Here is a 13875-nt window from a genome sequence, read left to right on the forward strand (position 1 = left end):
CAAAAAAAAAAAAAAAAAAAAGAGCAAACAGATAGTGACTCACAATCCGAATTAAGCAAGACAGGCTTGGATTAATATTTCCTGCACCTCCTCCATATTCCCTTAAATCAGGGGTCCGCAGCCTGTTAGGAATCGGGCCGCACGGCAGGAGGTGAGCGGCGGTTGAGCGAGCGAACTTCATCTGCCTCTCCCCATCGCTCCCCATCGCTAGCATTACCGACTGAACCATCCCTTTCCGCTTCCGAGGAAAAATTGTCTTCCACAAAATCGGTCCCTGGTGCCAAAAAGGTTGGGGACCGCTGCCTTAAATGACCTTTTCTGACAGATTTTTGGTCTCCTTAGATCCCTCTTCTTCCTTTTCTAATTCCCTAATTTCCTCTCCATTCTTTATTTTTATTATTAATGTACAACATTATCTTTTGAATGTTTACTTTTTATACTTTTCATTGTAAAAGTAAAGCATAAATTCTGGCCAAGATAGAGAGTTATATGCACATGTTTACCTCCACTCCCTCCCAAAATCTACTAAAATGACAGCAAAGGGAATTTTTAAGACAAAAACCAACAAGGACAAAAAAATTGTGAGCTAGGAGGACAAAACCAAACTTTGGGACGCTGGAAACAGATAGATGAATGTAACTGGCTCAGGAGATCAGAGTGGTTAAACACTAAGCCACCAGCGGGGACACCCAGAAGCAACATGATTTACACTGGAAAAAGGGTCAGGAATGGCAACCCCTAACATCCTTGAAGGTGGGTATGGAAGCAATCCAGATTATGATTGGAGATTAGCATAAGGTTTTTTCGGTTTTTGGCTGTGTTGGGCCTTCGTTGCTGCACGCAGGCTTTCTCTAGTCGCGGTGAGCGGGCTTCTCATTGCGGTGGCTTCTCTTGTTGTGGAGCGCGGGCTGAAAGCGCACAGGCTTCAGTAGTTGCGGTGTGTGGGCTCAGTAGTTGTGGCGCACGGGCTTAGTTGCTCCGTGACATGTGGGTTCTTCCTGGACCAGGGCTCGAACCTGTGTCCCCTGCATTGGCAGGCGGATTCTTAACCACTATGCCACCAGGGAAGTCCCTAGCATAAGGTTTATGTAACTTTTTAACGAAATGAATTTGAATTGCCTTATTTTCCATATTTCTATGTTCTGGAACTTTCTGTCTGGGAATTATCTACTCCTTAAATTTTCAGAAGAATTTATCCATTAAACCTTCTGAGCTTGAAATCTCTATGAAAGGTAGTTCTTTTGTTTGTTTGTTTGTTTTTTTGTGGTACGCGGGCCTCTCACTGATGTGGCCTCTCCCGTTGCGGAGCACGGGCTCCGGATGCACAGGCTCAGCGGCCAGGGCTCACGGGCCCAGCCGCTCCGCGGCATGTGGGATCCTCCCGGGCCGGGGCACGAACCCGTGTCCCCTGCATCGGCAGGCAGACTCTCAACCACTGCACCACCAGGGAAGCCCTAAAATAATGAAAGTTTTTAATACTGTGAATTCAACTTTGAATGTAGCTTTAGTTTTGTAGGATTTTTAATATGCGTTCCTATCACTTTTATTTTATCTGACATGTTAGTATAATTAAGTAATTTTTCTTTGATTAAGTAATTTTTAAATTATAAAATCTTAGTTGAGGGATGGTATTTTCACTTTTATTATTAATTTCTAATAAGAGTGGACAGTGAATTTGGTCCACACTAACCCGAAGACTTTATTGGAATTTGGGTTTTTTTCCTTTTGGCTGGGTATTAAGTAATCTTTTAATGGTCTATTAAAAGAGGTGCAATCTGTTTGTAGGACTTAATAAGTTAACCTTAGAAACGCATTCCAATATACATTAGGTGCAGACACATACTGTTTGATTCAACTTATAGGAGGTACTTAGAACAGTCATATTCACAGAGTCAGAAAGCAGATTGGTGGATGCCAGGCTGGGGGAAAGGTGATGGGGAGTTAGTATTTAAATGGGACAGAGTCTCAGTTTAGAAAGGTGAAAAATTCGGGAGATGGATGGTGGTGAGAGTTGTACAACGGTGTGAATGTACTTAATGCCACTGAACTGTAGAGTTAAATATGATTAAAATTGTAACCTTCATGTTATGTGTCTTTTACCACAATAAAAAACATTTTGTTTAATCCTGTGATTTAGTTCACCTATGGGTGGGTGATCAAATGAGGTTCTGAGAGCACGGCACTGATCAGTGGTAGGGTCAGGATTTAAACAGAGTGATGAGGATTCAGAGCTTCCAGCATCTGCCCTTGTTACTCCCCTCCCAGTGGGAGAGCTTCAGAGACTTGCTCCCCACCCCGCACATTCCCCAAACTAGGGAACAAGATGTGATAGCTTCACCCAGATACCTCCAGCCCTTTAGTGAAGAATTTGCATATTTCTTATGTCTTCCCAGTTGCTAAGCCAACCACCCTGGACCCCACTACACCTAGCATCAGGGTCACAGATGGCAAAAAGAGTTCAGAGTTGTGGTCCCTAAGTATGGAAACTACAGTTGGGTTGTCATTGGCCAGCGCTATGCTCAAAATCGCGATTTTGGGATTGATCATGTACCTCAGGTGGAAGAGAAGCAAAGGTAAGTGGTCTGGGACCTCCAACCTCTCCCCAGCATTCCCAACTAGGTGTTTCTCAGAACCCTCCTGCATCAGAATGATCCAGGTGCCCATTAAAAATGCAGATCCCACATAAGACCATAAAAATGAAAACAAAACAAACAAACAAAAGAAAAAAGCAAACAAAATGCAGATCCCCGATGGGCCTGAGGCCTGGGCTTGGGAGTCTGCATTTTTAATGATCTGCTCAGGTGGTATTTGTGTGTCATCAAGTTTGGGAACCACCACTCCAGACCAATCCCTCTTCATAAACCTGATCACTTTCCAGTTCTGGATGCTTGACTTAATCATTTCTCAGTCCTCGCTTTTGGTTCATGGGAGGGACGCTCTGCCCTGGGAAAAGGAAGGTGAGAGCAGAAGGGACAGGAAGGTGGCTCTGCTCAGCAAGCACTGGTTGGACACCTATTTCCCAGGGCCTGGCTTGTAAATGGAGATGCGAAAGTAAATAAAGCACAGGCCCTGCTTTCAAGGAACTGGGGGATAGGAGGATATGGGGAGGACAGTTGCCTCAAGGGCTAACTGACCCACTTAGGAAGAGCTAGGTTGGGAGGAAGGAGGGGTAATCAAGGAGGACTTCCCAGAGGAAGTGACTCCTGCAAAAAGTCTCAAAAAATAAGAAAGAATTAGCCAGGCAAGTGGTGAGGGTGCTGTAGAGGTCACTGTCCTTCCAGCGGAAGGAGACCATTCTGGGAACTCTAAGTAGCTCAGGGCTGTGGAGGAGGCAGGAGATGAGAGAAGATGACCTTGGAAATCACACCCCAGAGCCTCTGATCCCAGAGGCAAAGTGAAGCAGCAAAGTGGCAACCTCAGCTTGGCCTTGCAGATACACAGTCTGCGGTAGAGGGGCCGGAGGTGGGCCAGCCTGGGGTCACTCTAATGCCGTGGCAGCGTGGATGGAGGGAGAGGGCCAGATCCTGGAAAGTTTAAGAGGGGAAACCAGTAGGACTTGGTGATTGGATTGAAAGAAGGATGAGGGAGCGGGGCTTAGTCCCATGTTTCCAACTTGGGTGAGTGAGGCCATGGTGAGCCCAAGTAAAATAGGGGGCATAGGAGGTCAAGGACCATGATTGGGAGAGAAGGATGATTCTTGAGTTTGGAATAGTTTATATTTGTGTGGCATGTGAGTAGAGATGCCCATCAGAAATTTGGATGTATGCATTCACAGCTGAAAGAGACCACAGGGCTAAAGGCATTACTTATTTATGCCACAACACCCACCAAAATTGATTTGAAATAATTTTTTTAAAATTTGCAATGAGAGATGAGCCCTGTGAAATAGTAAAGCTCAGAGGTTGAAAAGCATAGAATCTGGCATGCCTGCAGCCAAACCTGCTTCACACCCTGGCTGGGTAAACTCTGGCACTATGATACTACTGCTCTGAGCCTCAACTTACTCATAGGTAAAATGGGAATAAAAATAATACTTCCCTGGGGTTGTCATGACAAACAAAAGGCATTTAGAATAGATCCTGGTGCAGAATAAGCACTACATGAGCATGAGGACTTATAATTAATAAGTTACAATAATTAAAATGATGTAATTCTGGCATATGATAGATAATCAGATGGAATAAAAGTGAAAAATCAAATACAAGCAGGATGAAAACAGATCCAAATATATGAGGGAATTTAGTAGGTTAAAAGGAAGCATTTCTAATCTAGGGGGAAGGATGAATAGTTCAATACATGGTCCTGGAACAATGGAGTAGCAGCTGAGAAAGAATAATGTTATCTCCCTACCTCATAATTTGCACCAAAATTGAAGATATAAATGAGGAGAAAATAACCCTAGTACTAGTAGAAAGCATGTGAAACTATTTTACAACCATGGATTGAAGATGACCAGCCTAAGTATGAAAAACTCATGAATAAAAATGTTTATAAATTCAATTACATACAAATTGTTTTTTAATTCTGCAGAGCAAAAACCACAGTGGTTGTGTCCTGGGAGTGAGGATGAGGGTCAGAGACAAAGAGAAAATGTGACATAGTCACTAAGGAAATGCAAGATGGTATTTGAGGACCAACTCAGATGAGAAGCCATAAATCTGTACAAGCATCACTGCACATGATTATGTTTCCCCCCAGCAGTATTCAAGCATGCAGGTTTAGAAACACTTAGGAATTACTGGTTAGAAGTTGTGTTCAGCTGCTAGCACCAAAGTCCAGAAGGAACAGTAAGTTAAATAACACAGAGTTTACTTTTTTCCCCTCATATAAAAGGATGTAGAGCCAGAGAGCAGAAGCTACCACCTATAAGCACTCAGGCTTCTACCTTTCTGCTCACTGTCCTGGATCCTGGCTTCTATCCTAAAGGTTACCTCATGGTTCAAGATGGCTGCTAGGACTCCAGCCATTATTTCTGAATCCAAACAGGGATAAAGGAGGAAAGGACAAAAAGACAATTCCCCAGCTGTTTGTCCTCCTTTTAAAGAGCATCTGTGAAGTCCTACCCACAACTTCCCTTTATATCATATTGGTGAGATTTAGGTCCCACATATGTCCCACATCTACCTGTAGGGGGGCATGCTGCCACTCCAAATAAAATCAAGGTTCTGTAACTGAATAAGAAGCAAATGGATATTGGGGTAAGCAAATAGCATTCCCTGCCTTAGGATACATCCAGGATTGAAGATGTGTCAGCAAGTGTGGCAGAAGGACAGGGGAACACAGGAGGTCAAGGAGCGAGTGAGAGGGCACAGATGGAGAGTAGAGGACTCAGCAGGGAGCCTGGATAACCTGAAAGAAAGTGGATCATCAAGAGACAAGAGTTAGTGAGGTTAAGCACAGGTACAGAGGGATGATGACAAGAGAGCTGGAAGGAAAGACCGTAGCAGCATAAAAATGATACTAGCATTTACTAGGTCAGAGGTCTCAGCTCAAGTAATTAAAAAAAAAAAGGCCCAGGGTGTAGCTGAGTGGAGCAGAGGTCACTGGAGTTGGGGGAAGTGGGCAAGTCCAATGTGTTCAGAAGGTGAAGGGGCGCAGGGTGCAGGGAAGAGCTGCTCTCCTGATGGGTGTTGAGGACAAGCATGCTGCCACTCCAAATAAAATCAAGGTTCTGTAACTCAATAAGAAGAAGCAAATGGATATTGGGATAAGCAAATAGCATTCCCTGCCTTAGGACACATCCAGGATTGAAGATGTGTCAGCAAGCGTGGCAGAAGGACAAGGGAACACAGGAGGTCAAGGAGCCAGTGAGAGGGCAGAGATGGAGAGTAGAGGACTCAGCAGGGAGCCTGGATAACCTGAAAGAAAGGGGATCATCAAGAGACAAGAGTTAGTGAGGTTAAGCACAGGTACAGAGGGATGATGACAAGCGAGCTGGAAGGAAAGACCGTAGCAGCATAAAAATGATACTAGCATTTACTAGTTCAGAGGTCTCAGCTCAAGTAATTAAAAAAAAAAAGGCCCAGGGTGTAGCTGAGTGGAGCAGAGGTCACTGGAGTTGGGGGAAGTGGGCAAGTCCAATGTGTTCAGAAGGTGAAGGGGCGCAGGGTGCAGGGAAGAGCTGCTCTCCTGATGGGTGTTGAGGACAAGGTAGGACAGGTGTGGGCAGCCTCAGGGTGCCTGCTGGGTGCAGGCTCAGAGTCCCAGGCCCTTCCCAGGCGGGTTTCAGCCGAGCTGCTTCGCTGCTCTGGTCTCTCCAAGGATGAGCTCAGAGTGGGACGGGGCAGAGAAGGCAGGCAGGAGACAGGCCTCCATGGATGACACATTGACACACTGTTGGTCCCCCTACAGGTCTGCAGACTAAAGCCAGAACCCCAGCCAGGTGAGCGCTTCTCCTCCAAGGGGTGGAGAGGGCTGCTGTTTTGTGAAGCAGGAAGTTTCCTTCTGAGAACAGCACTAGGGAGCCTTTCACAGTCCCTCCCCTCCTGGACTCTCCATCCACACCCTCCCAAGTCCCCTAACAGGCCAGGCTCTTCACTTCCGGAGGCTCCAGCTCTTTAAAAAATCGAGAACAGTGGACCAGCACTTTCTCTGATTCTTTCCCGGAACATCTCCCTCTGTCTTTCTCTGGCTCCCCCTATCCTCCTTCATCCCCAGTTCTCAGCTTTTTCCTCTGTTCATCCTGGTTTCTCTCCACCTCATCCTTCCTGAACACACCTACCACCTCCACGTTCTGTCCTCTTTCTTGCCCCTCATCCAGTCTGTCCTTTTCCCCTGTGACGCGGGACCTCCAGCTGCTCCGCCCTCTGTCTTTTCGCAGAGCAACTTCCCGCCTGGCTTCCAGCCTGGCTCCCTCTCCTCGGGCCCCAGCTCCTCTTCCTTTCCTGAGCTCTTACCCTCCTCATGGCCCACCTCTTTCCTTTCTCCATCTTTCCTTCCACTTCCAGGCTTTTCCTTCTCTCAGCCCCTCCCTCTTTTCTCTCCCTCCTGACTCTTGACAGCTGCCCTCCTCGGACCCCTCCCCATGGCGATGGCGTCTCCTCTAGGGACCAAGGCCTGAGCACCGCCCAGGGGACCTGAGATTAGCTTCCTGGTCCTCATGCTCCAGTTTTAACTGAGGCGCTGCGGCAGAGAGAACAGAAGCTCCCCCTCCTGCTTCTCCTCCCTGTGCCCCTGCAGTAAAGCCGCTTCTCCAGAACAATCCACCTCAGTCAGCACTCAGGGACAGGGCTACACCGCAAATGACCGCTCAACCCCGTCCAGGCGGCCTCCTCCTGAGCCTCAAACCTCTGCCTTCATCTTCCGAGCGTGTCCAGGCAGGTCACAGAGTCCCCACCAAGAGAACCAGCCCGATGCAGGTGGTAACTCTTTTCTGCCCAGCCTCTGACACATCGCCCCCATCCTGTTCCCACACAGGGGATCCTTCCAAAACCCGGAGGAGAAATACGAGGACATTGGGAATAAAGGTAGGTCCTGCCGCCATCATCCCCGCTCTCCACCTGGGCCGTCCTTCCCCACACACCCCCCTCCCCACACAAGTGCCCTCAGCATCCTCCTCTCTCCCCCGCCTCCCCCACCCTCCCCCAGACCCTGTTCCTGACCTAAAGATGACCTCACTACTGGAGCCCCCTGCCCACTTCCCTACCCTTGCTGCCAGGCCACCTAATCCTGGCACATCTTGATTTTTTCTAGGATAACATACAGGCCCCAAGCTGGACACCAAGGTAAGCAGCTCAGATTAGGGCCTGAAAGAATTAAAGGGACGTTTGGAGAAGGTGCGGTGGAAGAACAGAGGGACTGTGGTTTCGGCAGGGCATCAGCTGTGGGACTGCGGCGCTGAGATGGGACAGCTCCCCCTCTGCTGCCTGACCCCTCCCCTCTCCATTCTCCCCCAGGATGACGGCATCGTCTATGCCTCCCTCGCCCTCTCCAGCTTGACCTCACCAGCAGCGCCTCCCCACCCGCCTCCCCAAGAGGGCCCCCAGGAAGAGACCCTATACTCTGTCTTAAAGGCCTAAGGAGTGGGACTGAGTGAGGACCTGCTTAGAGTCAGCTGCACACAGGGATCTCAGTTTCTCATAATCACCCTGGACAGACACAGACGACTCAGAAGCCAGCAGGTGTTGAAGGCCACCAAGGACTTGAGAGACACACAGCCACCTGCTCCAGTTCCCTCTTCAACTTCCTAGCCCTTGACCACAAAAATAAAAGTCCCTGTAAAATTTGCCTGAATGCATCTAAGGAGAAAGCTGACATCACCTTCAACTTCTGTCCTTCTTGCCATAAAGGAACCATCATAGATAGCTCACACCCAAGATCCCTCCCCTAGTACTTTTGTTCAGTGACTGCCTCAGGCCAGGGACCAATAAATCCCCAAACACGGATAGTCAGTCCGGAAGCGAAGGTTTGTCCCCCTACTTTAACCATTCTACTTTCCTTAGGAAGATAACTAGCATGTATCGTGTTAGTGCCTTACGTGCATCACCTAATTCCAGCATCATCAACCATCCTATATGGCACTGGAGGTACCATCTGAGGCAGGATAACAAGACCCAGAATGGTTACAGTGCTTTTCCCAAGGCCATGTAGCTAATAGGAGGCTGAGGCAAGATTTGAACCGAGACCTGCCCTTCTCAATGTCCTTCTCCCAGGACTCTGGTGTCATCACCTTCCCAGTTCCCTATACTGACAGGCCTCCCACCAGAAAGCACCATGGGCCACAGTGACACGGAGGAGGAGGGAGAGAAGCCAAAAGAAAGCAAGTGGTTGAGACGAACCAAACCAACTAAACCAGTAACCTGGTTTATTAACATAAACTGCACAACTCTGACCTTAGCCAACAACCTCACAGCCAATGAACAACCCAACATTTATCAGCTTCTCGGGGATCCTCTGAGAGGCTCTGCCTCCTGCTCCCACAGAAGGGATGAGAGGGCAGGAAGGAGGTGCGGGCCCACAGCTATTCCTCACAGAAGGCCACGGCGAGCTCCCCTGCGCCGTCTCTGTGCCATGGCTCCTCCCTCTGCTCCAGCTCTTCTCCAACATCCTCCATGAGTTGGTCCAGGTCCAGGTCACTGGAGGCTCCATCGTCAGAGAGGACACTTCCAGCCTCCTGAGGCCGTGGCTCCTGGGGTGCAGGCCCTTCTTTCCCCACCATGGGACAGGCCCCGGGAGGAGCTGGTGGGGTCAGGACCTCTGGCACTATTCTAGCTTCTTTTTCCTCAGATGATCTGCTTACTGGGGCCTTGCTTTGGGGAGCTTTAAATTTTTTCTTAGGGCCTAAATGAAAAAGTGACAAAACTGAGAGTCTTTAAGTTTTACATGTCAAATTCCTAAATTTCTAATTCCAAAACAATGTCCGGAAAAGATGACATTTTTCAAAAGACAGAAAATGGGCTTTGGAGTCAGAAAGACCTGGATTTAAGCCGCATGCTAGACACTGGTCTGAAGGAAATTTTAAAACCTTTGAGCCTCAGTCTCCTTACCTTTAAAATGGCAAATATCCAATCATAGAGATAATGAAAGAAGTAAAGGGAAATAAAGGGAACAATCATAGAACTATGTATCTAGCCAGCCCACAGAAATGTCAATAAATGTTAGTTCCCGCCTCCTCACCATTCTCCTGTCCCTGGAACAAATAAAATCAATAACCATTATGTTTCTATAATATGTGCTGCATTCATATAAAATGCTCAATTAAGACCACAAAAGGCAGAAAAAGAGTGTAAGACAAAAACAGGAACAAAGAACAAGGGCAAAAAAACCAGTAAGGAATGTTGTACACATTAATCTAACTATACTGATAATCACTTTGAACGCCAATCACTTTGGTCTAAGAGAACCAATTAAAAGCTAAAGACTGTCAAAGTCGATCAGAAAAACATTGCCCATCTATATGTCGTCTACAAGAAACCCACGTTAAAGATAAAGACACATATATGGGACTTCCCTGGTGGCACAGTGGTTAAGAACCCGCCTGCCACTGCAGGGGACACATGTTCAAGCCCTGGTCCGGGAAGATCCCACATGCCGTGGAGCAGCTAAGCCCTTGCGCCACAACTACTGAGCCTTTGCTCTAGAGCCCGTGAGCCACAACTACTGAGCCCGTGGGCCACAACTACTGAAGCCCGTGCGCTCTAGCTCCTTGTGAGTCAGTTTTCACATAATTGTCTAGAAATTCGTCTATTCTGTTTGAATAGTGAAATGTATTGTCACAGACATAACTTTTCATATCTGCACAAGCTCTAGTTATGTCTCCTTTTTCATTCCTGGTATTGGCCCACTCATGCTTTCTCTCTTACTTAATAAATCTTGTTAAAAGTTCATTAATTGTCTGAGTCTTTTCTTTCTTTTAATATTTATTTATTTATTTGGCTGCATTGGGTCTTAGTTGCACGATCTTCATCACGGCATGTGGGCTCTTTCGTTGTGGACTGCAGGCTCTGCATTGCTGCACGCGGGCTCCTCTCTAGTTGTGGTGCTCGGGTTCTACAGCGCTCAAGCTTAGCTGCCCCGTGGCATGTGGGATCTTCGTTCCCCCACCAGGACTGAACCAGTGTCCCCTGCATTGGAAGGTGGATTCTTAACCACTGGACCACCAGGGAAGTCCTGAGTCTTTTAAAGAGTCAAATTTTGGCTTTTTCTATGCTTTCTACTTTGTTTGTTTTCTATGAAATTACTCATTTTATCTTTATTATTGATTTCTTTCCATTTTGTCTGGATTATTTTGCTCTTCTTTTTCTAACTTTTTGAAACAGATATATAGCTCAGTCCATTTCAGCCTTTTTTTCTTTTCAAATAGAAGCATTAAGGCTATAAAATTTCCTACATTCTGCTTTAATTGCATTCCCTAAGTAACTATGTGGTCAGAATGTTATCTCATATCCATTTTTATTTCTTCTTTGATCCATATGTTTTTAGAACTGTGTTTCTTGATTTCCCCAAATGACTTTTTCTTGTTTATCTTTTTGTTATTGTTTTCTGCAGGGGAAGTAGAGTTATTTGAAAGCAACAAGGCCATTCTTGTAAGAAGGCAGAGGTGCTACCATTGTTATTTTTTTTTCTTTTATTTGAAGACATAAACTTCTGCTTCATGAAGAACAGTTGCTACCTTCAAATAAATATGGTGGTGACTCAGATAACAGGCTGATGAGTGACAGCCTGATACAGGTAGGACAGAACTGCTGGGTCCTACGTTGGTGACTGGAAATCTCCTTCCTCTTAGAAAGTGAAGGAAACACAAACCACTGATAGATTCTTCTTTCACTACCCACAGGTCCTCTATTTCAAGAGGTCCTGGCCTGACAGCAACATCCCTCGGTCCCTGGGACCCTACTCTGCCTCTAAATCTGCCTCCAAGTTCTCAGAATCTCCCTCACTCTTGGACTTTCTCCCCCAGGAGCTCTCAGACCTGACCCATCTTCTGTACTAGCCTCCAACCCTGGGCGATGGGGAGGGATTTTTGAGCCTCCACGAGCCCCCAGACCTTCACCTACCACCTAAGGGGTCCTGCTTAGGCCAACTGTGCCCTGGGAGGCTACCTGGAAGCATCCTTGTGACCAGAGACCACCAAGAGGGCAGACCCATGACCCACAGTGGAGATCTGCTTTGGGTCCTACCCTGAAGCCCAGGGTCCCTGGGGATGTCCAGGATCTGGAAATGGCACATACCTGCTATCCTTCCCCCTGCTCTGGTGCAAGTGCAGCTGATTACTCTAACAAAGTAGTTGGGTTTTTGGAGAATATGAAGAAAGCAAAGGACCACAGTAGATTTCATGGGGTATTTCCAAGGAATTTGAAAACAAGTTAATTAGAAAACACCAAAACTGACATACAAGAGGAGAGAAAGAAAGAACAGAGCATGCAAGAGATGTTGGTAAACGTCCAAGGTCTAACATACTGGTAATTGGAATTTCAGAAGAAAAGAGTGAAAAAAAAATGCAGAAGAAATATTTGAAGAGACAATGTCTAAAGTTTTCCAAAATCAATTAAAAGAAATCAACCCACAGATCCAAGAAGCTCAGAAAACTCCAAGAACACACACACACACACACACACACACACACACACACACCCATAAACACATCATATTTAAACCAATGAACACCAAAGAGAAAAATTCAAGGCAACCAGAGGAAAAATATGGCATCTCATACAAAGAGGAACAAAGATAAGAATTACAACAGGCTTCGGGTCATAAGTTAGAAGAAAATAAAATGATATCTCTGAAGTACTGAAAGAAAAACTACCAATCCAGAATACTATACCCAGTAAAACTATCAAAAATGGTGACAAGGGACTTCCCTGGTGGTGCAGTGGTTAAGAATCCATCCGCCAATGCAGGGGACACAGGTTTGAGCCCTGGTCTGGGAAGATCCCACATGCCGCCAAGCAACTAAGCCCATGTGCCACAACTACTGAGCCTGCGCTCTAGAGCCACAAGCCACAACTACTGAAGCCCGCATGCCTAGAGCCTGTGTTCCGCAACAAACAGAAGCCACCGCAATGAGAAGCCCACGCACCACAACAAAGAGTAGCCCCCGCTCGCCGCAACTAGAGAAAGCCTGTGCTCAGCAACAAAGACCCAACGCAGCCAATAAATAAATAAATAAATTTATTTATTTATTTAAAAAATGGTGACAAAATGACTTTTTCTGACAAACCAATGCTGGTGAGGATGTGGAGTAACTGGAGTTCTCAAACATTGCTGATGGGAATGCAAAATGGTACAGCCACTCTGGAAACAGTTTGACAGTTTCTCATAAAATCAATATACACCAAATATCCTTCAAATACAACAACACCAGTATAAACAAACTGGTACATCCTTACAATGGAATACTACTCAGCAATAAAAAGGAACAAATTACTTTTACATTTAACAACATGGATGAATCTTAAATACATTAAGCTAAGTGAGAGAAGCCAAACTCAGAAGGCTACATACTCTATGATCTATTTTTATATGACATTCTGGAAAAGGTAAAGCTATTTTAAAAGGAAACATCAATGATTACCAGAGGGAGGTGACTACAAAGGATCATGAGGGAATTTTTAGGGTCATGAAAACATTTTGTATCTTGATTGCATTTGTGGTTATGCAATTACATGTCCATCAAAATGTATAGTTATAACACTAAAAAGTAAATTTCACTGTATGTAAATTATACCTCAGTAAGTCCAAATTTTTTAAATGACAAAAATACTTTTAATATTTTTAAATGCATTGATAGGACTTCCTTGGTGGCTCAGTGGTTAAGAATCCGCCTGCCAATGAAGGGGATGGTTTCAAGCCCTGGTCCAGGAAGATCCCACATGCTGCAGAGCAACTAAGCCCATGAGCCACAACGACTGAGCCCGTGTGCCACAACTACTGAAGCCCCCACGCCTAGAGCCGGTGCTCTGCAACAAGAGAAGCCACTGCAATGAGAAGCCCAGGCACTGCAACGAAGAGTAGCCCTCGCTCGCCACAACTAGAGAAAGCCCACACAAAGCAATGAAGACCCAACGCAGACAAAAATTAATTAATTAATTTAAAAAAAAACATTCTGGGCTTCCCTGGTGGCTCAGTGGTTAAGAATCCGCCTGCCAATGCAGGGGACACAGGTTCGAGCCCTGGTCCGGGAAGATCCCACATGCTGCGGAGCAACTAAGCCCGTGCACCACAACTACTGAGCCCACGTGCCACAACTACTGAAGCCCGCGCGCCTAGAGCCCGTGCTCTGCAACAACAGAAGCCACCATAATGAGAAGTCCACGCACCACAATAAAGAGTAGCCCCGGGCTTCCCTGGTGGCGCAGTGGTTGCGCGTCCGCCTGCCGATGCAGGGGAACCGGGTTCGCGCCCCGGTCTGGGAGGATCCCACATGCCGCGGAG

At 46.5% G+C, this 13875-nt stretch overlaps 2 protein-coding genes across 11 annotated transcripts in view; one reads left to right on the top strand and one right to left on the bottom strand.

Moving 5' to 3' along the window:
* The window catches only part of LOC112064845 (paired immunoglobulin-like type 2 receptor alpha), a 10446-nt gene extending 2238 nt beyond the window's left edge, over positions 1-8208 (top strand). The window contains 5 exon segments of the mRNA XM_055089756.1: positions 2394-2684; positions 6352-6382; positions 7417-7466; positions 7693-7724; positions 7896-8208. Of these exon segments, the coding sequence (XP_054945731.1) occupies positions 2394-2684; positions 6352-6382; positions 7417-7466; positions 7693-7724; positions 7896-8018 (527 nt within the window). The 3' untranslated portion in view covers positions 8019-8208.
* Positions 1-13875, bottom strand: part of MBLAC1 (metallo-beta-lactamase domain containing 1) — an 82685-nt gene that overhangs the window by 61038 nt on the left and 7772 nt on the right. The window contains exon 2 of one of the 10 annotated variants that reach the window (XM_028498705.2): positions 5844-5858. The exons of the other annotated variants lie outside the window; for them this stretch is intronic. The gene's annotated coding sequence lies outside the window, so the exon portion shown is untranslated. Of the gene's footprint in view, positions 1-5843; positions 5859-13875 lie in introns of those variants that run through there. 10 annotated transcript variants of the gene reach the window in all.

This window comes from Physeter macrocephalus, chromosome 14 (genome assembly GCF_002837175.3).
Source record: "Physeter macrocephalus isolate SW-GA chromosome 14, ASM283717v5, whole genome shotgun sequence".
In the NCBI taxonomy this organism is placed as follows: Eukaryota; Metazoa; Chordata; class Mammalia; order Artiodactyla; family Physeteridae; genus Physeter; species Physeter macrocephalus.